The sequence below is a fragment of the Jaculus jaculus genome, chromosome 1, assembly GCF_020740685.1.
Source record: "Jaculus jaculus isolate mJacJac1 chromosome 1, mJacJac1.mat.Y.cur, whole genome shotgun sequence".
NCBI lineage: Eukaryota > Metazoa > Chordata > Mammalia > Rodentia > Dipodidae > Jaculus > Jaculus jaculus.
Genome location: NC_059102.1, coordinates 271,545,167 through 271,570,929, shown reverse-complemented (window position 1 = coordinate 271,570,929; position 25,763 = coordinate 271,545,167). Strand labels below are relative to the sequence as shown.

The 25,763-nt window shown below is 40.8% G+C and overlaps 1 protein-coding gene across 1 annotated transcript in view; it reads right to left on the bottom strand.

Moving 5' to 3' along the window:
• The window catches only part of Cdh13 (cadherin 13), a 1,153,296-nt gene that overhangs the window by 728,002 nt on the left and 399,531 nt on the right, over positions 1-25,763 (bottom strand). Inside the window, exon 3 of the mRNA XM_004659582.2 lies at positions 7,158-7,366. Within this exon, the coding sequence (XP_004659639.1) occupies positions 7,158-7,366 (209 nt within the window). The remainder of the gene's footprint in view (positions 1-7,157; positions 7,367-25,763) is intronic.

The following is a 25,763-nucleotide window of genomic DNA, read 5'->3' as shown; positions in this document are numbered from 1 at the left end:
GGGTTAATCAGGGAGGCATACCAAAAAGAGGATGCCTCCACTAGTCCTGAGGCATCAGCAGAATTACCCCAGCTAGCTGGTGGTGGGAAATGAGCAGCTAGAGCCATAGTAGAGGAGACACATACCCCAGAGAGGAGCAGCCACTGTGAAAGGGTAGGAAGACTTGGCTCATCCATGGAAACATGGTGGTTTTGTATTAGAAGAGGCAGAATTCAATATAGATGATTATAGGAGGAAGGGACCTCATTCCATTAATTTCTCCAAAAATATATACCGAGGACTTGACTGTTTGCCAGGTACTGTATTGGGTACTAAGGATAGAGCAATGACACATGGAAGGAAGGAAAAGAAGGAAGGGAAAGAAAAGGAAGAAAGAAATGCAGAAGGAAGGAAAGAAAGAAGGAAGGGAGTAAGGAACAAGGTAGGGATCAAAGAAAGGAAAAAGAAGGAATCAGGCAAGTAAAGAAAACTTGGAATTAAATAACTAAGCTAGGGGGAAAAAAAAGGCATAATTGGAGAGGAACACCAAAAAGGAGAAGAACTCATGCCAGGAGTGAGGTTGGTGGAGGAAGCCTTTCTCAAAAAGGGAGCATGAAAGACTCCTGGAAGAGGTGATATATTATCAGGTCAAGCCACTTGCAAAGAGGAATGACCAGGTGTGAGAGAGGCTGCAGAGACCAGCCAGGCAGGAGCAGTAGGACATCGGCTGACTTGGACCATCTTCAGCATAGGTGAGTGGGTCAGTGTGTAAGAATGACAGCAGAGGAGTTCATGGCATATATGAAGACCAGCACAGTGCAGCAGTAAGGGATGGTGGATTTAGTTATAGGCTGCAGCCCCACAGCTTGTCATGTGCAAGTGCACAGGGGAGGCTCCTATTGAACTGGACATGTTCTGCATTGGTTATAGGACCTATATGCCTGGGTCAAAGTGTCCAAATTCTATAGCGCCAAAACCAGACTCCCAAGTTCAAGATAGAGTAGGCATAGTCACTTTGCTTCTCAACCAAGGAGAACCAAAATGGATTCCCTCTAGTTCCCTGGTGTTTCCTCCCAGCCTGACTCCACTGGGTCCTTTAGTTGATGACAGAACTCTTGTCCTAATCTATAGTCATGCAAGTTATAACTTCTAAAGACAGAAATACACTACAAAAATGGTAGGGAACTCTGGTTAAGAGAAGGAGGCACTGGAAAATGAGGGGTTCACTTTACATACTTCTCGGCAGACAGAATGGAGTGTAGAGCTTTTCCAGCTAGATATCTGAAGCTATATACATGAAGCAGCAATGCAAAACCATATGTATGTGTGCAGTACACATGCATGTGCACACATATACCTTTGCTGTTTCGCAACTTGCCTTCTTCAGGCAAGAGTCAGCTAGCTTGGTTGGTGGTGACAATGCACTGTCCTGTTCATATTAATGCTAGTGAGTCAAGCTCATCAGGCTAGCAAACACTGTTGTGCATGGATGTCTAACTACTCCATCCTATATAACTATAACTCAGAGTCTGCCAGAAGAACAGGGATTAACCTGTGCCTAGGCCAATCCAGATCTAGGTTGAATTTACATTGCTCAGGCAAGTACTAGATTGAGGGAAGGCCATTAAAAATGCAGAGGGCTGGAGAGATGGCTCAGCAGTTAAAGGTATGCTCCAGGTGGCTGCTGCCTTTGGCCCTGGACCAAGAAATGAGCAAAGCCTGATGGTCTGGGTTTGATTCCCTGGTACCCAGATTCACAAAGTGGCACATGTGTCTGAAGTTGATTTTCAGTGGCAGGAGGCCCTGCTTTTCCCATTCTCTCTTTCTCTCAAATAAGCAAACAAAAATATTTAGAAAATTCAGAAATAGCTTTATAAATAAGCTACAACACCCCAACTTCAAAATTCAGCTCATGAGCTTTCCAGGTGACACAGATCCATGCATAACAGGTCTCAGCCCTGATTCCCACAGCTGAAGTGGGCCTGCACTATAACTTCACTTGTTTTGGAGAAAGTTTACAAAGCAGGGGGATATAAAAATCAACAACTATGATTTCCTATTTTGGTTCCACTGGGTGTCATTCTACCATTAAAAAAATGCCAGTCATTGTCTTACTTTTGCTGTCCTGCCCACATCTCTGGCATCTGTCTCATGGACATGGTCCCAGCCATTTATCTCCTAATCCTCATTCTTCTTCTAGAGATTCCAAAATAATCCCATTAACCCTTCTGTTGCTTGAGGCCTTATGCTTTGCACAATTAACTGGCATCTTCTATGGGCTCTATTTGTATCCCATGTCATAGATATGATATTAGGGTTGATTGATGGCTTGTCTAAGGTCAAATAATCAGTAAGTAGTGAAGCAGAAATGTGAGCCCACTCACTTCAATGCCAAAGCCAAAAATACTGTCATTATGAACTATTATTTTCCTGAGAATATACTCCAGGAGCAGTCCTTCATTCACCATCAACTCCTGGAAATCTCTATCAAGATGTGTCAGGAGCTTCCAGCTCAACACACATGAAACTGACTAAACCTTTTTCCCATCCTCTCCTTTCCTGCCCAGTTTCATTCATCTCCATCTTCTAGGATAGGCAATCTTGACACATCCTTACAATATGTCTTGGCTTTTTCTGTTTTCAAGCCATACCTTGTATTTCTGAGTTTACTCCATTGCTCCTGCTTGGCTCTAACTCATATGCTCATCTCCAGGGCCAATGCCAGCAGCCACCTGGAGCATTCTACTGGCTGGGAGAGTACCAGGAAGGAGTTGTGTGGTTGGATAAAGAATCCAGAATTTCAAATTGATTTCCATTAATTTCAATTTAGAGGCTCTTAGCTAAGGGGTGTGTGTGTGTGTGTGTGTGTGTGTGTGTGTGTGTTTTATGAGCAACATCACAGGAAGATTGTGAAGATTAGAGATAACACATATTAAAGCATATGTTAGTGTGAATTTACTTTAAAGTGTCTGTAAGGTCTGGAGAGATGGCTAAGTGGTTAGAAGTACTTACTACCCAAGCCTAGTAACTGGAGTTCATGCCCCCCAAACCCACAGAAAACCAGATGCACGTAGCGTCTTAATGTATCTATGGCAATGGGAAATGAGGTTAGATAGATGAGATAGGCTGTCTAATTTGGCATTCCCAATATCAAGACTAGAGAAACCTTGTCTCAAATAAGATGTAAGGCAAGGGCTGCCTGAGGTATCCTGTTATCTCTACCTTCACATGCACACTGTGGCAGGGCTGCACCTATACCCACACATATGCCCTCCCCCACCTGAGTGAACGAAGCAGGAGAGGACTGAGCTACTACGCATCAGTGTTGGACATTACGTTAACAGTAGCTAAATGCTGACAATTGCTGCTGCATGTATTGTTTCATAAGATTCTTGGGAAAGACTTCCCTAGGAGGCCTATTATCTTCTCCTTATGGATGACAAAATCAAACTAAATGGAAGCTTAGGGGGCACAGCAATTTTCCCAAGCCAAGGAAATATAAATCCTGCAGACAATTAGATATTTCCCTCAGGATAAGAGGACTCTTGGGGCATTCTTTTTTTCTATTTTATTTATTTATTTTATTTTTTTATTAGTTTTGTACTGTATGGTTTGACTATGGAACATTATTCACATGCTCATATGTTCAACATATTTAGTCCCCAGCTGACAACAATATTTTGGGAGATCCTGGCATCTTTAGGAGCTGGTCCTAATTGCAGGAAGTAGGTCACTGGGGTTATGCCTTGTACCCTGTCACTTCTCCTCTTTTTGATTTCCTGTTTGCTACATGTTCTTACAGCCATGATCTTTTGCCTCACTAAAGGCCCAGAATCAGCACAGATAAAAACTATGGACTGAAATCTCTGAAACAATGAGTCAAGTTAAATCTTTCTTTAAGTTGTTCCATAGGTATTTTAGTCACAGTGACAAGAAAGCTAATCCACGTGCTCACTGATTTTCTTCTATGTGTCCTCTACCACATTATGGGGTAGTATAAAATATTAACTAAATACACACAAACGTCTGTGCTTCTCCGGAAGGATCCTTTTGTTTTCTATTTGTTTTCCTTTTTCTCTTTTCCTTTCTAGGGTTGTTGTTACAGATACATTTGGGCATATTCAAACCTCATAAAACTACCAAGTCAAGAGCTGAATACTATGCTCTGCTGGAGTCTGACCACTGAAAGGCATGGCATCTCCCAAGTGCCTTATAGGAAGCAAACAATCTCAGCCAATTTTTCCCAGAATGCATTTAGATGGTCACATATAAGAATCAGCCAGGGCTCATAGAAACAATTTTGTTGTGCAACATCTTACTAGGCCTCAAGAGACCAAGGTATCACAGCCAAGCCCTTGGCCATGAATACATCTCCTAACCACTCAAGGGAGACTCAGTCCTGAGAAGTACCCAGAATCCCCCACTACTGGCCTTCAAGTAAAACACTATGGTATTATCTTCTCTGGCAACAAAGTTGAACCATGAGTTATGAGGAACAAAGCTCATGTAGATACAGAGATCCTGATACAGTCTTGCATTTGAATCATCTACCAGTTACATGTTCCTGAGAAGCATTTTCTTTTGCTGCTGACTCTTGTGGCTCTGTTACTTGTGACCTATTGTCCATGCCAGTGGGATTCTGGGAATATGGCAGTGACTGAGTAAGAAACAAGTCACTGCATTTGTGTGTTGGTGAGTCTCCACCTTGTATGTGTGATCACCAATATCAAATTATCTTGAAAAGTATCAGTGACATGCTATGGATGCATTTTTAGTTTTGTGATTTCTCCATGGCTTGCAGAGTCACAGATAGGAAAGGGGATTGTGCAGCTTTCCCTGTCCAGGCATGGCAAACAGATTCCACTTATAGAAACATATCTACATGATTGATTGACAGTTGGCTCCAGAAGTTCTGTATTGGGACTGATACTCATGTCAAGCCAGGGGTGGTTGGCCATATCTGCCTTGAGCATGGTGACAGAGAAGGATAGCACATGGGCCACTTATGTGTCATACCAACCTGTGGGACACTCTCGTCTGCAGATACAGGAGTTGTATGAGTCTCTCAAGATTGTGGAGACAGTCTTGGCAGAAAGAGATGATCACTTTGCCAGTCACACTTTCTCTGTTCCCCAGCTGGAGCCTCATCATGATCACTCTGCCACATAACCAAATTACAGCTATGGCAGGGTGACAAGGGATGGAAGATGGAGACAGGCCATGAGAATCATGACATCTCCATTGAGCAAGACTAGGGAAGCAGGTTGGAGGAAAGCTGAGATATAACAAGCAAGGGACACACCATTGTTGTTGTCATTAATTTGCAAAGCCTTCTTGAGTACCTTCCAAAGCTTATTAAATCAAGAAATCATGGGCTGGAGAGATGGCTTAATGGTTAAGGCACTTGCTTGCAAAGCCTAAGGGCAGGTTAGATTCCTCAGTGCCCACATAAGCCAGATCCATAAGGTGCACATGCACCTAGAATTTGTTTGCAATGGCTAGAGGTCCTGGAGTGCCCATTCTCCCTCTGTCAAATAAATAAATAACATATATTTTAAAGAAGCCACAGTGATAGAATTTATGGAGGAGGAAGAGTAAGAAATAGCACTTTTTCTCAATGACATAACCAGGATGTATTAATGGTACTTTGTGATTATTACAAAGTGAGTGCACATATGTGTAAGTATAGGATTCAACATACGTGTGCACCTGGAAGGGAATGGACAACAGTGTCTGGCACCAGAACTGCACCTACCATATGCAATGATTGCTTTGCTATATGTAACTCTAATGGTATACTGTACTCCTGCCTTTCCAACTTCCATCCTTCTTCCTCTAATAATTGCACCTTTATTTATTTTATAAGTGACCATCCTTCTTTCACTCTTGGTCCATGTGTTGGGTGGGTGGAGCTGACTCTACCCTGGCTTCAGGAAAGACATATGACTAGTCAGAGTGCCACAAATGGAAATAGTACTTTAATCAGTCATGTGATCTAATGAGAGTCAGTGAAATTCAGTCTCAGCTTTCCTTGGTATCAGCAGTGTGATAGCTAATCTTGTCAACCTGATGGTAATTAGAATCATAATGGAAATAGACTGCTGGGCTTTCTTATGAGGGAGTTTCTAGATGATGTTAATTGAGGGGAACAGAAACACCCTGATTATGTGTGGCTAGATTCCCTGGGCTGGGGCCCTAGATTATATAAAAATGAAGAAGGAGTTGCAATCAGCTTCATGTTGCTGTCAGAAAACACCTGACCAAGGCCAGCTTGAGGGAGAAAGAGTTTATTTTTGCTTATAGACTGGAGGGGAAGCTTCCTGATGTCAGGGGAGAATGATGGCATGAGAAGAGGGTGGACATCACCTCTTGGGCAATATCAAGTTGACAATTGCAGAGGGAGAGTGTGCCAAGGGGAAGCTGGCTAAATCATTCATGAGCCCACCCCAAATAATACACAGGGGGCTCCAGTTCTCAAATTGCCACCAGCTGGGGACCTAGCCTTCAGAATACATAAGTTTATGGGGGACACCTGAATCAAACCACCACAGCAGGTGAACTGAGCACAAGCATTGATCTCTCTCTTTCCTTTCTTTTCTCCCTCCCACCCCCACCCCCTCTTCCTGACTACACATGCAGTGTGAATGGGTACCTCAAGCTTCTGCCACTGTGCCTTCTTCGCCATGATGAACTGGATCTTTGAACTGCAAGCCAAAATAAACCCTAACTTCCTTAAGTTGCTTTTGTCAGTTATCTTGTCATAACACAAGAAAAGTAACTTCAGCTTGGGAGAGTAAGTCTCCCTGCAGACCACGTCCACAATGGGATACCAAGAGAGACAGAGTTCTCTCAGAGTGGAGCCAACAGAAGGAAGATACTACAACAAGAATCACAAATCAGGCTGATGTGTGGTCTGGGCACCAGTATATAGACATGTCTCATGGGAGAACAATTTCTGAAACTGTATTATTTATATGAACCAATAAATTCTCGTTGACGCTCCCTTACATTTTTATTATAATTTTTGAGTTGGATTTCTGTTACTCTCAGCAGCAGCAGTAACAGCGAAAGGAAAAACAAGTAACCTTGGCCAACACAGTAAAGACTTATTTCCCACATAACACATGCAGAACCCAATGCTCTACTCGAATCCTTCTCATACCAAACAACTGAGTTACCTGCAAGGAGCTCTGGATGTCTTTCCCCCCAACAATCACGAGTTCTGCCATATCTTCTGCATGAGGAGTCCTCGCGTGGATGAACAGAGTCCTGCCCACTGCACTTATGTTTCTCAGGGCGACTAAGTGGCCATCGCTGTTCACCCTGAAGTGCGGGCTTGAGACCTCATAGCGCAGTTTGTCATTTCCCTTACAGTCACTGAATGTCACTGGAAAAAGCAAAAGCAGGAGTGTGAGTACATTGGACAGCTTCGTCAATGAGATGTTAAACATGGATCCATGCCCCACACCAACCCTACACTTGACTTCTGAACTAGCTAATTGTCCTCAAGTGACTTGGGCCATACTGCTTAATTTCACCCAGTCAAGACAGCACCTTGATCACTCTAGGCATGTGCTCACCACCGAGGATGTTGAGATGCACCACCCTATGGGTGGCAGGTTAATAGTTGAATATGGAAATTTGGCATGCATGTGAGGGTAAGGAAAAAAAAGAGAGAAAGAGAATAAACTGTGTTCACTTGAGTGACAGACAAACTGAGATCTGAGAAGAGGGGTGTTTTATACATGGAATTAGAAATGTCTTTAGGAGACAAACAGAAAATCTAGCAAGTTCCTGGCAGCCTCAGGTGATTTTTCATGCAGACAAGATGATCAATGGGCATGTACTTTGTTCAAATGGAGAACAGGACTTCCAAGGTGGGATGCATGAGAACCACCTGGGAGCCTCTTGAAAACCCAGAGTTCTCAATCCAGTCCAAAGAGTATCAGTTTTAATGAGTCACAGAGAGTGGTCTGGAGAAAGGCAAGCCAAGAGGCTAAGTAAGTTAGTTAGCTTGGTGTGTGAAAAGGATGTCTGGGTGAGGTGGAGGCAGTAGTAGTAAGGATGTTCAGGACTGGATAGGTAGGTCCATGGATCAGTCATGTGTAAGAAGGATTAGGGAGAGTCAGCCTCTAGATGTGTGACCTAAGTACTGGGCATAGTCACCAGCAGTTATGGTGACAGCTAGTGACCATCCCCCTCTGGGCACCTCTGTACCAGATATATAATTCTATTATTATGGCTCTACCATGTGTTCTGCATATGCTTGACTATCGGCTACAGATTGTGGGGCCTGTTATAGGGCAGCATGGAATTGCACTATTAGCTTTTACCCAGAGTTTATAACAATACTACAGTAATGCCTTTTATTCATTGGTGATATATTTTAAGACCCCAGTGGATCCTGAAACCATTAATAACACATATACTATGTTTTCCATACACATATACTTAATTTATAAATTAAGCACAGTATGTGATTAATATTAATAACTGGTAATAAAAACAAAAATTATACAAACGTACTATAATAAGAGCTATGTGGGTGGTATCCAAATCACTATATTGATCCTAACTATTACATCATATTACAGTATGTGGCTATACTAAGTTCATTTATTCTTTTTTTTTTAAATATTTTTTGTTCATTTTTTATTTATTTGAGAGTGACAGACAGAGAGAAAGACAGATAGAGGGAGAGAGAGAATGGGTGCACCAGGGCTTCCAGCCACTGCAAACGAACTCCAGACGCGTGCGCCCCCTTGTGCATCTGGCTAACATGGGACCTGGGGAACCGAGCCTCAAACCGGGGTCCTTAGGCTTCACAGGCAAGCGCTTAACCGCTAAGCCATCTCTCCAGCCCAAGTTTATTTATTCTGCTACCAGAAAGCTCTTGGGGGGACTGGAGAGATGGGTTAGTGATTAAGGCATTTGCCTGCAAAGCCCAAGGACCCAGGTTTGATTCCCCAGTACCCATTCAAGCCAGATGCATAAGGGGGTGACTCTCTCTCTCTCAAATAAATAAATAAATAAAATTAAAATTGAGCGCATGGGCTCTTTCATTTCTCTCTTCTTTCTTGCTTTCCTTTAGTCTTTGTCTCTATTTCTATTACTTTTCTCTCTTTGCTTATCAGTCTCCCTCTCCTCTTGCTCATTTTTCATTTAATATTTTGGACCACAGTTGATCACCGTTAACTAAAACCAAAGAAAGCAAAAGTGGTTAAATGAGCATGACAGAACTTGCTATTAGTGCCATCTTTGACAGCCTTGTTTATTTAAAACCCTTGAATGGAAGCACAGGGTAGGTACCAAGAACTGCATAGATCAGAATCTAGAGCTCAGGGTTTTATTGATGTCAGCATAGCTGTGTTCTCATCACCCAGACCACTACACAAAATGTGGCAAATATTCTTCTCTTATTGAGGAAAACTGCTCTGCAACCCACGCTCAGCGTTCACCTTTAGTGAACACACCATGGATTCCATACCATAGATTCTCACTTAATGCAGCAGGAATTCTAAAGCAGATTCTTTCCGTGCTTTGCTTCCTTCATTCCTTCCATGAGACTCACCCATGGCCCAGCATGTCAGGGCAGTTGATCCAAATCACTCCATAGTAATCTCTAATCATTACACTGATCCTAGTCACTACATACTATTCCAATATGTGTTACACTAGGATTATTTATTCTGCAATCAGTGGGCACCTAGGCTAATCACAATTTGTGTCTCTCAAAATATTGCCACTAGGAACTTTGTTCCCTGTGTCTTTTGGTAACACCTCAACATAGGTCCTGCTTTACTGTGAAGGCCATGGAAGTACTGATGAACTGAGATGATTATGCTTTTCTGGGAAGCTGACACTTGAGGCATTAATCATATTAGTTGGTAGTAATAACAGCTAATGTGGATGGAGTACTTTTGCCATGCAAGGCTCAGTTCTGAGCAGTTTGCATACATAATCGCATTGAAACTTCACAATGAAGAGGAATCACCTACTCTTTTTGTGCCCACCCCCTTGCAGTTTCTGGGTAGGGTAGCTGAGACCTGGAGTGGGAAAAGTTGGTGCTTGGTCCTCATAGTTTATAAATGATGAGTCAAAATTGGAACCCTGGTCCATAAATTTTTCACCACTACATGTTCTCAGGAAAGACGGCACCACAGCAGAGCACACCCCCTACTGAGATCCTAGTGCCTTGAAACTATGTTCAATCCTTTCACAGTCCCAGCCCTGATGTATGCTGCTAAGCACCCTGAGCTCCAGGACTATCTTTGCATAGACATGGAGGAGGACTTGGGTATATGCAGTTACCTTGGACTTACAACTCTATGTAGTTATAAGACACTTGCTTTTATTTTTTTCTCTGACAATTCTGGTTGTCAAGATTACTTGGGAAGGCCTGGTTTGGTTTATGGAAGTGAACTATGAAGACGATGCTTTTCCTATCATCATCAAATAACACTCATCCACTGGAGGCAAAGAGTCCAACGACAGGGAGTATTGACACATTTTGATGCTATTGCCAGCATGAAGGTGCTGTGGACAAGACCAAAGTAAGCAGTCTCAGTTGGGGCAGGGCAGGGGTAAGGAAAAGGCATACAGAAGGTTTGGGAGTGCTTTTACTAGATAAATGCTTCCCTCCCTTCTCCCCATCCCTCCCTCCAAACTCTTTCCCCCCTTCCCTCCTTGCTTTTACAAATATTTAACAAGAGCCTACATCATGCTACATGTTGAGTTTATAGTGTTGTACAAGGACTGACCCACTTCCTAGCTTGAAGTTTAATGAGGGAGACGTATTAAACCAATACGATAATAAGCAATAAGGGATCTATGTCAGGCAGAAAGAAACATAGCATACACAAAAGTCCTGTGGCACCAAGGGAACTGGACAAGAGCCAGTGAGAGTGGCACAAGGGGGAAAGCATAAAGCAACATGTACTGAGCCCAGATGGTACTGGTCCTATAGGGCTCTCAAAGCCTTACTCCTTAAAGGAAGCCCTGGGCTCTTTCCACTATGGGATGATGCCTGCATTTGACACTCATGAGACCCTGGCTTCATCTTGCAAAATGATGCATAATGGCTGACATCTTTAATGTCTAAGCTGTCTATCATAAAGCCTCTGTCTTCACACCTCATACATGACCCACTTCTGCATCTCTCAGTCTACCACTTCACATTTTTGCTTTTGCCACAGGGTGTTGGCAGGCAGAAGTCACATCTCACCTTCTTTACCCTTGAAACTTTTACTCATTCTCTAAGATCAGCTTAAGCAACTTCTCTAAGAAAACACTGTTCTTTGCACTCAGGACTATAGTATCATATCATATCATACCATATACCATATCATGGCATATTATCTCTGCTTCTGGATATTCAGAAGCAGAAATTGAAGCTTTCTTCACTTACACATTGCTGCATGTTCACTAGTAAACAGAAGTATTTCATTCTAGATGAGGAGCCATCAATAATAGTTTCACTGGGCTCGGGTATTCTGCAAGGGCAAAAGGATGCTTTACTAGTGGTGTTGTGGGGCCTCGCTCCAGTGCTGTGAGAAGGAGAGGATGCCGGCAGGGTTAGGAGCTATAGTCAAGCCTCCAGTGACCTCTTGACTTGGTTGAGCACTGTTTTGAGAATGGTTAAGAGCCATAGGACTTAGCCATGGCCTCCTCTGGAGCTCTGGGTCCTGCACACATCCATTCAGGTGGCCTGCAGCTCCTTTATTCAGCTTTGAATTCATATGCTATGGCCCATCTTACTCCCTAATCTCAACAAAGATTCATACAACTGATATGACCAGCCCTGTTGTCCTTTGTTGATACCCCGAACTGTCAGTCACTGTCTGACTTTTCAACAGACATGAAGACAGTGCATGGCTCAAGGAGCACAGTTCATATAATATTTTAGGAAGAAATTGAAATGTTTATGAATGATAAAATGTGTGTCTCTATAGAGACTATCCCCAAAGTAGTTCAAAATCAAACCTTGTAATAATTCAAAGGGAAAAAATTCTCATAGACATTTAGCCTTGTGGACAAATATCTGAAACCTCTGTCTGGAGTGTGGGACAATGAACTGGCCATAGTCTACTGAACCCACATGAGACTTCCTCACATAATTCATCAGGGTGGCATTTAAAATAGCTTCTGCAAAGGATAAAAAACTACATGTAATATAGCCTATTTAGGAATTATTGGAATCAATTGCATAACATCATTCTTTGAGATAATTTTTGAGCACCCCAGGAGAAGAGAGGAGGAGGTGAAAACTCCCCACCTGGGGGAAAATGCAAATTAGACAAATGGCACCACTCAGTGTTTCAATTATGCTTTCAGCATGTTTCCACTCAAAATGTCCTCTGGGCTTAATGCAAATGTCACTAAAAGACAAACTTTAGCTGGGAGACAAAACCACAATCAAAATGGGAAGTTCTATGGCACATGAATAAGGGGCTTAATCTTCCTGACCCTGATTTCATGCTTTTCTATTTCTCTCTTTTGACTGTGGTTCTTAGGGATAAAAATCCAAAAGGCATAGATTTCTTACTATCCACAAAATTCACGAAGGAACAAATTAAGCTGTATTATGATTCCAAATTAAGCTGTATTATGATCCCAGGAAATAGGAAAATGCAGATGGATTTAAATTTATCTGTAGTCTATAGAACAGTTCTGCTCCTGGAGAAAAGTCTGAACTAGTGTAAGGATTGTAATGTTCGCCTAGGTGCATTTGGCTCCATCTGTGATCCATACACTCACATCTTTCCTGGGAAAATGGTCCTAGAGGTTGTGTGCATCTGTTGAGTGTTACATGATGGTCTATGGGCTTAAGTCATAAAGCCTCTCAGAGGCTTGTAGACATGTGCAAGGATGTTTATGAACCAGGACCTTAGGCTCTCAGTGAGTTATCCTGAGAACTGTAAACCTCCCACAGACAGATGTGTGAGGATCCACTTCCAGCATCTCTGTACCCACATTGACAAGAAAATGACTTTTTCAGAGGTGTATCAGGCACTGGAAAGGCCTGATTTGTAGCATCTGTCAGCTTCAATGACGTGACTATTCCACACACTGTTTACTTCAAGGTACCAATATGCCTTCAGTTGCTTTGCAAATTCTCTAAACTTTATCAGCTCCTGGGACTACCTGTTCCAGTCATCTTCAGAGAATAGGCACTGTCCCCATACAGCTGAATATAAACTGTTCATTCCCTTTCAGAGTAGAGTACACCAGGTCTTCCAGTTCCCTTTGCCTGTTTAGAAACATAGAATTCAATTGTCCTATCACACAAAGGGCTTACATATTAGTTGAAGTTGGCTATATTTGGGGGCTTGGAAAACAATGCCTTTCTAATGGCTAAAGTGGTATTTAGTTCAGAAATATCAGATGGACTCTCCCTGGGATATATAGTATCACTTGAATGCTTTTCATGCCCCTCAATATCCCACTGGTAACCAGAGGCACAAACTTATTTTAAAAGAACTCACAGGGCTTAGTCCACAGTCTCTTGGATCTACCTGGGTGAGAGAAATGATACTTTCTCTGGTTTCCTAAGCCCTCATTTCTCAGGCATTCTGGGCAGCCAAGCTGTCATTCACATATGTGCAGTTCCCTGCCTCTCCGTGTTGGGTAGAGGGTGATAAAACACATCCCTCCCCAAGCCTCAACTCATGCTGCCCTCCTGGTTCTTGAAGGCACTATTCTGCATTTAATGTTTGGCCCAGGGTTGTGCCGACATCAACGAAGTTTTCTGTGAAGTCCTTAGAGGACCTTACCATGACTGATTAGCCTGGAGTAGATTTCATCTCCAAAGGCCGTGCAGGTTTGATAGCTGCACAGTACACATAAAACAGTCTTAATACCATCTCATGCATCAGTTCCAACTTTGATAAAATGGAGTTTCAATTCCATTGTGTCTGTGGAAGATGTAATGAATGATTCAGTCAAGTGATCCTCAGCAGACACCTATTTTTGCCATGTAAACCTGAAGGGCTTCCTCTCAGAAAGATAAGAGTCCATATCTGTTTTCAGTTTTCAAGGGATTTTTTTTTTTTTTTGTAAAAAACACTGAGGTGCTAGCTTTGAATTTCTTCTGTCAAGGTTTTACCTTCTCCTCTGGCTGCAGATTCTTTAAAACATGACAGTTGTTTTCTGGTAAGAAGCTGGACATTGTCTTTCTATGGTGGCATAATCACTGAATTTGTACTTGGAATTGGAATGACTTTATATATAGCATAGCTCCTGACACAGTATATGTTCAACCCTGCTTTTGAATGAATAAACATCAGAATTGCAACTTGGCAGCTAGGGAAGTTTGAAACAAACTCTTCAAGCCAAATTGAGAACGACAGTGAAAACTCTTGTAATATATGAAAGAGTTCATCTGAATGTACCCAGCATAGCAGAAATCATGGATTCAGCAAGTCTGTGGATCACCACATCTTGGGTGTACAGAAGACTTATCCTGGTCTTTTTATATTACACACCTAGGTATCTAACAGAGGACTTTCTTTTTCATGTCCCTACTAAATATGGGCATACTTATCTCCATCTCTGTGAATATCACCAGGGTAAGGGAATGCAAAGAGAAGCTCACTTCACTGTTACTGTAAGAGCATATGGCCTCAAAGTTGTACTCACTGGGGAAACCTGTGGCAGAGTTTTAGGGCTGACTCTAAGCTGGGATTCAGAGCCCAGCTATGATTCTGACAAGTATCGCAATTCCCAAGAACCTCTTGCCTGAATGAGCAGATACACATGGGGAGGAAGGGTTCCATCATCAGCACAACTTCTGTGTGAGCACATGAAGAGAAGAGTGGGCTCACAGGACAGCAGGGAGGAAAACAAAGAAATGGTTTTCTGGCCAGATCCATGAATCCATACTTCAGGGAGAGAGGAAGCTGTGTACAGAAGCTTCAAGACTGGTAAGCAACCAGTGACTTAAGGGTTGTCAATCACTGCAACCTTGGTTCCTAAAAACAACACATTGTGCAAAGGAGCAGCTTGGACCCATTCTGGAATGGAATATAGCTTGGCCTGGCTCAGGAGCAGAGAAGGCAAAAGAAGTTGTGGTCAGTCAAGCATCTTGAGGTATTTGGGGTTTTAGAGTCTTTGAGGAGGACTGTTCACAGAGATGATAGTGGAGAAGCATGTCTTAAACCAGCTTCCTAAAACTGTCAGTCCAGATAAGGATAGGAAAGTAGTTGTGAGTTCAAGTTTGGCATAACCTGAGCTCTGCCAAAAATGAGTGGAACAATAGCCAATGGAAAGGGAGGAAGTAGAGTTGCTGTAATTATTCAGGTGAGGACCTATAATCCAGCACAAATATTGATATTTGTTTGACCTCATATTTGTCCAATACTAGAAAAGTCTAAAGAAATCTAGGTTACCATGTATAAATCCTGGCTCTTTCCAAGTGAGATAATGTACTTTTCTAGTGGATACTTTCTTGACCATTCAGCAGGAATGTCATGGGATAGAGTCACTACATGGTTCTCTCACAATGTGGAAATTTGATTATCCCAAATCTCAGCATATTTATCTATTAGCCATTTAAAAGTGTCTCCTGCTCCTTTACAAGTTGCAAGACAGTAGGCAGGAAGGAATAAATACTAACCCAAGGATGAGTAAGGTGTGTGACCTATTTTCATGATATTTTGAGTCTAGAAACTTGACCCCATGATTACTTGGAGGGCTGCCATATTGAAGCTCAGTGTTCCATTTCATCATTATGTCAAAAAGCCAAATAAGCACCATATGGTAGAAATTATAAATAGGCAGATCACAATTCAATGGAATAAATTCTTCCCAACAGCAAGAGAAAGAAAACCAATGAGCAGGCTGAGGCATCAAGGAGAAATATTATCAACAGCTATATCTTACTTAAGAACTGAGATCTCTAAAAATTGCATAGAAAGACAACTCTTGTCTAATTTTCAAATAACTTATTTTAATTTTTTAAAGTTTTATTTATGGGAGAGAGAGAGAGAGAGAGACAGAAAAAGAGAGAAAGGGTGCAGCTGGGCCTACAGCCACTGCAAATGAACTCCAGATGCATGTGCTACCTTGTGCATCTGGCTTACATGGGTCCTGGGGAATCAAACCTGCGTCCTTTGACTTTTGCAGGCAAACACCTTATCTGCTAAGCCATCCTTCCAGACCTTCATATATTTTATTATAAAATTAAATTTGTTCTTGTACACAATTGAGCTTATATGTTTAATCATAAGATTGAGCTTTCATATAATATTTTAATAAATCAATCTTTAATTTTTTCCCAAATGACTTTATCTACAAAAGTGGACAACTGAGTTGGGTATCAAACATATTTAAAACATCAAGACCCCACAGTGAATTCTGATAACCCCACTAGGATAGCTTTCATTGGAATGAGAATAAAAGAGAGGGAACACAAGATTGTATCTGAATGGGAGTATAAACAACATTCAATATGTTGGAACAACAAAGTTCTCAAGTATAAAGGTATGTCGAACAGGTATCTTGGTAAAGTGCTTGCCTCAGAAGTATGAATTGAGTTTTATCCATAGAACCCATGCACAAATGCTAGGTGTGGCAGCATATGTTTGTAATTCTGGCACTGGGGAGGCAGAGATGGGGGGTGTCCCTGGAACTCACTGGCCAGCCAGTCTATTCTAATTAGTGAGCTCCAGACCAATGAGAGTTCTTATTTCAAAAAACATGAGTTAAGTATACTGTTCCTGAGAATGACAACCCCAAATGTCCTCTGGCCTACACACACACACACACAGACACACACGTATGTGCACCTTCACACACATCTACCCACATGCACATTAACAGACATCTATACATATGTGAACATACACAAATGCACATAAAATATGTAAAACACCAAGCCATGGTTTTTGACATATGTGGAAGTGCCAACCATACAGCACCTACACATGGTCAAGTGCTCTGACTAGAAGGCATGCTGTCTTGAAGCAGGCATAGTAGAGAAGGAGCCATCATTTATACTGAGATCTTGGCTGCATGCAGACCCACACTGTACTGCTCAGCTGGCTGCTAAGTGAGCTCATGGAACAAAATCAGCATCCACGCCTGATCCAAGCTCTTCAGAATGTCTAGTGTGGTTTTTGTCAAAGTCACAGATAATGGGTAGCCAGTGTGAGCATGCACATCTTTGTGTAAGACTCTGAATGCATTTTGAATTTCTCATTATTCACCTGGACAGCTTCTATGCAAAGATAGATGTTTGCCACTTAGACTCCAGAAGATAATTCAGAAATTTGTCCAGAAAACAGAGGCATATCTTGGGGCTCCTAGAGCACCCTCTGAGTAGCAGAATGGGTATCCCTCCTAATTCAGATGCCCAAGGCAGTGATGAAGGTAATTGGCTTGATCATAATCACCAGCACTGCCAGTCATGGCTGCAGCCCCTAGATACCTTAGAAAACTTTCTCCTGGCCTGCCCTTTGGCCCTCAGGCAACTCTGAGAAGGCAAGGGCTTCCTGCTTCTTCATCCTTGTGTCTCTGGCTATGTTCCATGCTAATCTGGGCACATAGTTGTCAATCAAATAGTATTAGTGGATTCTTTGTGGTTGTAACCAATTGATTCATTCTGCTCCTTCTTAATTGCTGTGTATGAGGAGCTCATCAGCTGTGATTACAAATTGGTTCTGTCTAGTTGACAAGACCTTATCAGGAAGTTAAAACACAATGATTTGGCTTGCAGTACATGAGTGCAATTAATTTTTGTATGCATATGTAGACTTTTTTGATGTAAGCAAGGAAATTATCAACCCTTAGGTCATGCCTATTCATCCTCCAGTTACCAAGAGATTTTACTGCATCCCTTATACCATATGGCATCATCTCAAGTTCCAGCATCATGAAAATAGAAGGGTATGCTCGCCAAGAGCATCTTGTTACTTGTTACAGGTATCTCATTTCTCTGTGATTTCTTCACTCCACAACAGTTCTCCCACCTCCCCCAGGAAGTAAAAGCCAGTGTTAGCTGAAGGCTTTTCTTCTGCATTCTCTCTTCCTACCTGAATTCTTCTGGGAAGCACATGAGCCAAATGTAAATCATAGCTTTCCATCAAAAGTGGCAACTTTTGCAATTGAAGGATTCTTATATGGGATCTCAAGTATATTACTGTGATTATAGAAGGCTCCATGTGTCTGGAAATGTTCTTTTTTGCATACCCACGGCAAGCCTAAGGTTCCTGAGATTTATTGCTCGTGCTTTTTCCACATATGCATATATATATATATATTCGAAACTGAAGCATATGGCCCCACACAACTGTGATATTTACGATAATGAATCACAGATGTTTAAATGGATGTAATCTGAAAACACTTAAATGCTAAGATGCTGGAATCTTACTGCAAACATTACAAAGTGAGGACCTTGGAATCATGTTGATTTTCAAATACAATCACTAGGCATATGACTTTACACATCGTGGGAATATAGGCAGAGAGGAAAGACTATTTTCCCCTCTGTCTCTCTTTAAAGAAAAAGTGCTTAAAGCAACCAAAGAACTTCAACAGTATAGATATGATTATTTTACAGGGTATGATATAACATCCTTTGGATCATGGGTGGGTTTACATACTGATGTCCTTTGACTACACATACTCATCCATGACACATATTATGTAGCAGATCATTTTTAAAAATGAAAAAAATAAAATGTAGACAACTAGAGGGAAAACGGAAGTACAATTACTTGCCATCCCACCAGCCCTCATTTCCCACTGATCATACAAGGTTAATGTGTAGTCTACAAATTTACAAGTTATAGATACATACAGTTCAGAAGGCAGTTTTGATCTTGATTTCCATCAAAAACTTTTGAAATCAGGCAGGTATGGTGGCATACACCTGTAATCCTAGCACTTAGAAACTGAAGCAAGAAGGTCATTATTTTGATACGTAACCAAACCCTGTCTCAAAACAAAACAGAAAAAGAACATTCTCCTTCTTATGTCATATAGATTGAGTCACACTGGTTAATTTGTATTACTATACGTCTACTTAATTCTTTTCCAGAATGTAATTATATCTTAGTATAAATATGGCATCAGGAAAGCAGTCCCCTACTACTGGGCACTTTGGCTTTTTCTGTTCCATAACCAGCTGTTAGTAGTAAATAATTATTTAAATATTTCATTTATTTACTTATTTTAGAGGGAGAGGGAAGGAGATAAAGAGAGAAAGACAGAGAATAAGTGCACCAGATCCTCCAGCCACTGCAAACAAATTCTAGATACATGTGCCACCTTGTGTATCTGGCATAGCATGGGTAGTGGGGAATCAAACCTAAGTCTTTTGGTTATGCAGGCAAGCACCTTAACCACAAAGCAATCTCTCTAGCCCATAAATAATTTTATGTCTGCCTTTTGTACAGATGTTCCAGTAGTTGAAACCCATCCTAGATCCCTTGATTAAAGTTAAATGTCATTTTACTCTCAAACCATTCCCCAGAAAGATTTTATTAATGTGAACTCAGATATAAAGAACATGAGAGTTCCCTTCCATCACATAAACAATTTGTAATATAATATCCTTAGTGTGGCTTATTTGCTATAGTGCCAGTAAGACAGTATAATGCTAGTTTGCATAGTTTGCACAGCACTTAGATGTTGAAATCACCATTGCTATCCCCTTGCTTTTCTCTCCAGCAGAGCTTCTCAAAGAAAGGAAAGCCTCCTGTTTGCCATTCCATCTCTAGGGCTTAAAAAGGGGCCTAGTATATGTGTTTTATCAAATGAATATTTGCTTATATAGATGATACTGGTCTTTCTGACAGAACATAGCTGTTTACCAGAGTCCCACTTTCAAATGGACAACTTAATCCAAATCCTCTTTCCTTCTTACATTCTGACTCTTTCATACCAATATAAAACCTCCAGACCAGCACAGGCTTATGAAGCCTAGTGAGACCTGCATCTACACACACACACACACACACACACACACACCCTACCAAGCAGTGGGCACTCTGTAAAAGTTTTCTAAATAAATCAGTTGTTTATGACCTGTCAGACTATTTCCACGCAATACCCCACTGTCACCTCACTTCAAGGAGTGAACTGCAGTTCTTTCTATTCTTCTGGTGAGACGAGCAGAGAGGAGAGTTGAATTAGAACTCATCATGAAAGTCTTAAACTCACCTGCATGGACTGAAGATTTGTGTGTGTGCAAAGTAAGTTTATGGCTCAGGGAAATTTGCCAAAGAGGTGGTGGAAAGAATGTCAGAGCTGCACATTGGGTCATGATGAACAGAGACACTGTCTCTTACCCACAACTGATGGCTAACCCCACAATGCATGAGCCATTTTCCCCAATGAGGAATGTCCCTGTGGAGGGGGAGGACAGGGAGGAGGCTAACAATGGTACCAACTTGACTGTATACACTGAGTACAAAACTAATGAAAAAGTAAGTTGATTTGATGTTGGTATATGGCCTTCATGCCAAGTTTGTCATTATGGCAAATGCTTGCCCTGGTATATTTATTAGCTGGGACATAACTATGAGGCTGAACTCCTGAGCTGAGCTTGCATTCATTTAGTCTGACATAGACCCCTAATTCTCCTGAGAGGAATGAATAGCTTGTGGGTCAGCCTAGGACTATGTGTGCCATTCTAAAACAGAAGTCAAGAAACTATGGTGAGCAGGGCGAATCTGTCCCATTACCTGTTTTTACAAATAAAATTTTTATTGGAAAATGGCTACAATATATATTTACACACAACCAATAGCTACTCATCCACTGCAATCATAGAGTTGATTAGTTGCAAGAGAAACTGTGTGGCGTGTAAGATTAACTACATTCTATCTGATGTTTTACCGAAACAGTTATTGACTGCTGCTCTAGGCCAAGGTCACTTTTTTTTTATCAGTTTTGTCAGACCTTCCTTGGGTGGTTGTCTTTATTAACTAATTAATTAATTAATTAATTAATTTGAGAGCAACAGACACAGAGAGAAAGACAGATAGAGGAAGAGAGAGAATGGGCGCGCCAGGGCTTCTAGCCTCTGCAAACGAACTCCAGACGCGTGCGCCCCCTTGTGCATCTGGCTAACGTGGGACCTGGGGAACCAAGCCTCGAACTGGGGTCCTTAGGCTTCACTGGCAAGCGCTTAACCGCTAAGCCATCTCTCCAGCCCCAAGGTCACTTTTTTTTTTCTCATTAGATACAACATCTATTCTAAGACACTTGAGTGCTTAGGCAAGTAAACTCATCCACAATGTATTTCACACTCTTGGTTTCATGATTAACCACAAAAACAATCAGCAGAATGGGGAAATGACTCAGCTACACTTACCTAAATGTTATTTCAATGCGTGTACATTGCTTTTAATTTTCTAACATGCAATCTGTTGAGAGGAGAAATTTTCATTTCAAAGTAGAATCTCATGAGGCTAAGCTTTTTAAATACTCTTCTAAAATCCATTATCAGTCATTAGATATATGGATAGGCACCACAGAGAAGATGCATGTACCATAAAGAACAGAAGGATATTACATATATCTATATTTACATGTATCTAAAGTAATAATTTAATTTTTAGCTAGGAAATCCATGGTTCATGCTTTTATCAAGTGTGTGTGCAAAACTGTTTGTCCACAGATCTACTTTCCACACCTAAAGTAATCTGTCATATTTTAATGTGATTTATTACTAATTATAGTTTCTATCCTTGTAGGCAGTTTGTCATTATTTCCTTCCAAATGACCAAGATGTCTGATACTTTCTGCATTCTCTAAATGACACAATTTGGAAATTTAGTTACCTAAAAAATGTCATGGGAATTATTAAGCCCAAAGGTGATAGAGAAATAGTAATTTTATTTATTTTTTGTCTCTCTCATTAGGATTTAGTTCATTAGAAAAAGCAAAGTACCATTTATTTAAGCAACAGAAAGACATAAAGCCCCTCAAAATCAAATTGCTTGGATGTCTCCATGACATTAAGTACTATATTATGACAATGGAAAGGAATAGTCGCTATGTATGTCAAGTCCTTGAAAACCCAATAAAGGCAGAAAAACACCTCCTTTCAACTAAGGCACAAATTCTCTATGTAATTTGATATACTCATGTTGGTTGGCTACCTGCATTCTTTAATGTATTTTAATATATTCATATATTTAGATTTGAGAGAGAGGAAGAGTGAGAGAGAAAAAGAGGGAAAAGAGAGAGAGAGAGAGAGAGAGACAGTGAGCAAGCATGGGCATACCAAGGCCTATTGCTATTGCAAGCAAACTCCAAATGTATGCAACCACTTAGTGCATCTGGCTTTATATGTGTACTTGGGATGTGAACCTACACCAGTAGGCTTTGCAAGCAAGCACCTTTAACTGTTGAGCCATTTCCAAGCCCTTCTTTGATGTGGTTCAGGGGAAAGGTCATGGATATTAGTTCTTCTTTCAATGCCCAAATCAACTCAAGTAACAAGTATGCAGTGATAGGCTAAATAAAGGGTGGAGAAAGAAAATGTGGTGTCTTGAATGTACAGAAATATGTGGAAATAAAAGAAGAATAAGGCCGAATCACATATTCTATTTTTAGTAGTAACTTTGAATAGGTTAGCCATATAATATATAATATAAAAATACACAACATGTATATGATAGAATAAGTATCTTCAATATATATGATGCAATAAATATAGCATGTATATGATACAAGTATCTTCTATGTACATCATACAATAACATACATGTATATGATAGAATAAGTATCTTCAGTGTATATGATGCAATAAATATCACATGTATAGGATGCAGTATCTTCTATGTGTAACATACAATAATATATAACTTGAATATGATGCAATAGACATTTTCTGTGCATGTGATACAGTAATATATAACATACACATGATGCAATAAGCTCATTGAATATGCATTGAATGCTTAATGTGCAATAATTGATATTAACTAAAATAATGTCCATTAAATATTGAGAAAGAATGTCAGCTTATTTTGTAATTAAAAATATTTTATTTTTATTTTATTTATTTGAGAGGGAGAAAGAGAGAGAGTGGGTACATCAGGGACTCCAACATCTGCAAATGAACTCCAAATGCATGTGCCACCTTGTGCATCTGGCTTAAGTGAGCCCAAGGTAATTGAACTTGAGTCTTTTGCCTTTTCATGCAAGTGCCATAACCACTAAGCAATCTTTCCAGCTCAAATATCAGTTTTGAAATGTGAAAAAACTCCCTTCCAGCTGTGAAGGATTATACACAGCTTCTGTGACCCTCAATTTTCTGTTCAGTAAAATGAAAATAATGATACCTATTAGATTTGTCCCCAGAAAAAGTAAGATATAGAAGCATCTGTTATGTAGGTAGACACCTAAAATAGTTGTAAGTATAGTTTTATTAATATAATAGACTCAACTACAATCAGTTCACAGCCCTTCTCCTTTAATAAACATCATAGTCTAAGCAAATGAAAAATAGCTCTTATCGATCTACTTGGCTTAAACTGAGAGGGTTGTTTTTCTGCAATGCTATTACCAGAAGTAGATATGTCTTAGAAAATGCAACATAAAACATATCAAAGGTCCTATGAAGTGCCCTTTATCCATTCATTCTCTTGAACTGAGATACATGCATTATAAATCTATGAAGTGGGAAGGAAGAAGAGGAAGTTCAAAGAGGAGAGGAAGGTCCATTTAGGCACTGGCCACCGGGGTCTTAGGCCTGAGCCACTGTAGTGAGCTCATCACTATTGCCCCAGTCTCAGCTCTCTATCCACTCCCATCCAATGGTGTTCGAAGAACAAAATGAGGTCCAGATAGAACTTTATGCTTATGTCACCTGGCTATACAACGTCGCTTGTTTTGGAGTCAAAATCAAGTTTGTAGCAGTGTGTTCTACTCTAGCTATTACTTGATCATTCTCCCCACCCATACCCTAGCTCTCTCTCAGTCTCCTAGGCATCCTACTTCCTGCCTCTGACCACTTGTATTCACTGTGTACTCTTCTCTCACATTCCCCAGGCTCTCCTTCCCTCACTTGCCAACTTCGCTGGACATACCATCTAACATTCCCATCCTTCCTTACCAGACATTCCTCTGCCTTGCTTCCCTCCTTGTAGTTCCCAGAATCTACATATATCTTATATATTTTTTGTTACTTATATTCTTTACTGCTTTCACAAGCTCAAGGGATCTCAAAAGCCTGGAGAAGTACATGGCACAAGTAAGTACTTATAGTGAGGAAAGCAAAAGATGATCCATTTCCTTCATTGATATGGCTTTTCTTGGTTATTTTCAGACATACATCACTTAATGAAGAATAAGTACAGCAGATTTGGTAAGAATGTTAGAAAATAAAAACATAAAATGAAGTTTAGTTGTTGTTTAGGTACATAAGTATGACCATGGTTAAAGAATTAAAAAGGGGAAAAATGATTACATAATACTTTTAAAGAACTTGTCTTACTGAGGTAGGCTTGGGCAGGTGAGGGGAGGGAAGTTGGAAACTGTATGCTGACTAAATGTTGATGCATTGTAGGGCTGTATCAGGGCAGGGGGTCATGTGACCATTTCAAAAGTGACATAAGACCATCTGAAAACCCCTGGAACCAACATGACCAACCCAACAGATAACACTCCCTGTCCTTTGGAAGCCTTACCAGTTTGTGTCATACCATGCAGAACCTAGAAACCCGATATTTTAGGACAGAAAATGGAAGGGGGCCTTATTCAGGGAAATCTTAATCCATTTCTTAATTTCCTGCCTTTTCTCACTACCTTAACTCATGAATAGTCCTCCGCTCCATTAATGTTTTCCCATAAAATAAGTTCTCCAGAACAATGTCTGTTTTGACACCCTCCAGTGGCCTGTGTCCACTCCTCGAGTGTGTATTCCATTTTGTAATAAAACTTTTGGTCTTTTAATTCCTTACCTTGTCTTACCTCTGATGGTTCAAGAACTTGGAAATGCTAGGAGAAAGTTTGTCTTATCTATCTTTTAGATTCCCTAACCTCAACCACCAGTAATATCATATTTTCTAGCTGGTAGGGACAGTTTCTAAGGGAAGCAATGGAGAGTAGAGTAAGCATGCTTTAGAAATAAGGCTCAGAAATGATTTAGATAAATCCTAATGAATGAAGCAACCTTATAAGGCTACTCCATGCTTTGAGCTTCAGTTTACATCTCTGGTAAATGGGCTTCATGTTGTTATAGATAGCTCAGGAGCCACAGTGACGAAGAAGTGCCACAGTACTCAGAGTTCACCTGTTACGGTGTCTAGGAGAGAGCAGGGGTCAGTGAAAGGCATACCACTGCCATTGGAATTGAAGCTACTTGAGTGTGAGTGTTTGGAGGTCATGGGAAAGGGACTGAACTTTAATGGTAAATCAGTATGGGGATTTCAAGACTGGGATTCATTCTATTCTAACTTACCCAACCATCTTGTTGGGATGAAGTCAGTATCTGAAACTAAAATTGCCATGCTGTTGAAAGGAACTGGTATTTAAGCGCCCCACAAAATCTACCCAAGTTGTGGCTCACTTCTGTGTTTTCTTGTTTAGAAACCATCAGGGAAAAACCAGTGATGATGGAAATAAATAATCCTCATCTGGATGTGGATGTGTCAGTGAAGACAAGCAAATGGCACCACAGAGAATGGTGCATTAGAGCTGCAGTGACAGCTTGGCCAGCCTCCCTGCCTCACCCATCTTCTGCAGACCTAGCCTTTGATTTGCCTCAGAAAAGCAGGCTTTGGCATTTTTTACAAAGGAGCTGCCTTGGGGGAAAGTAAGTTATGTCA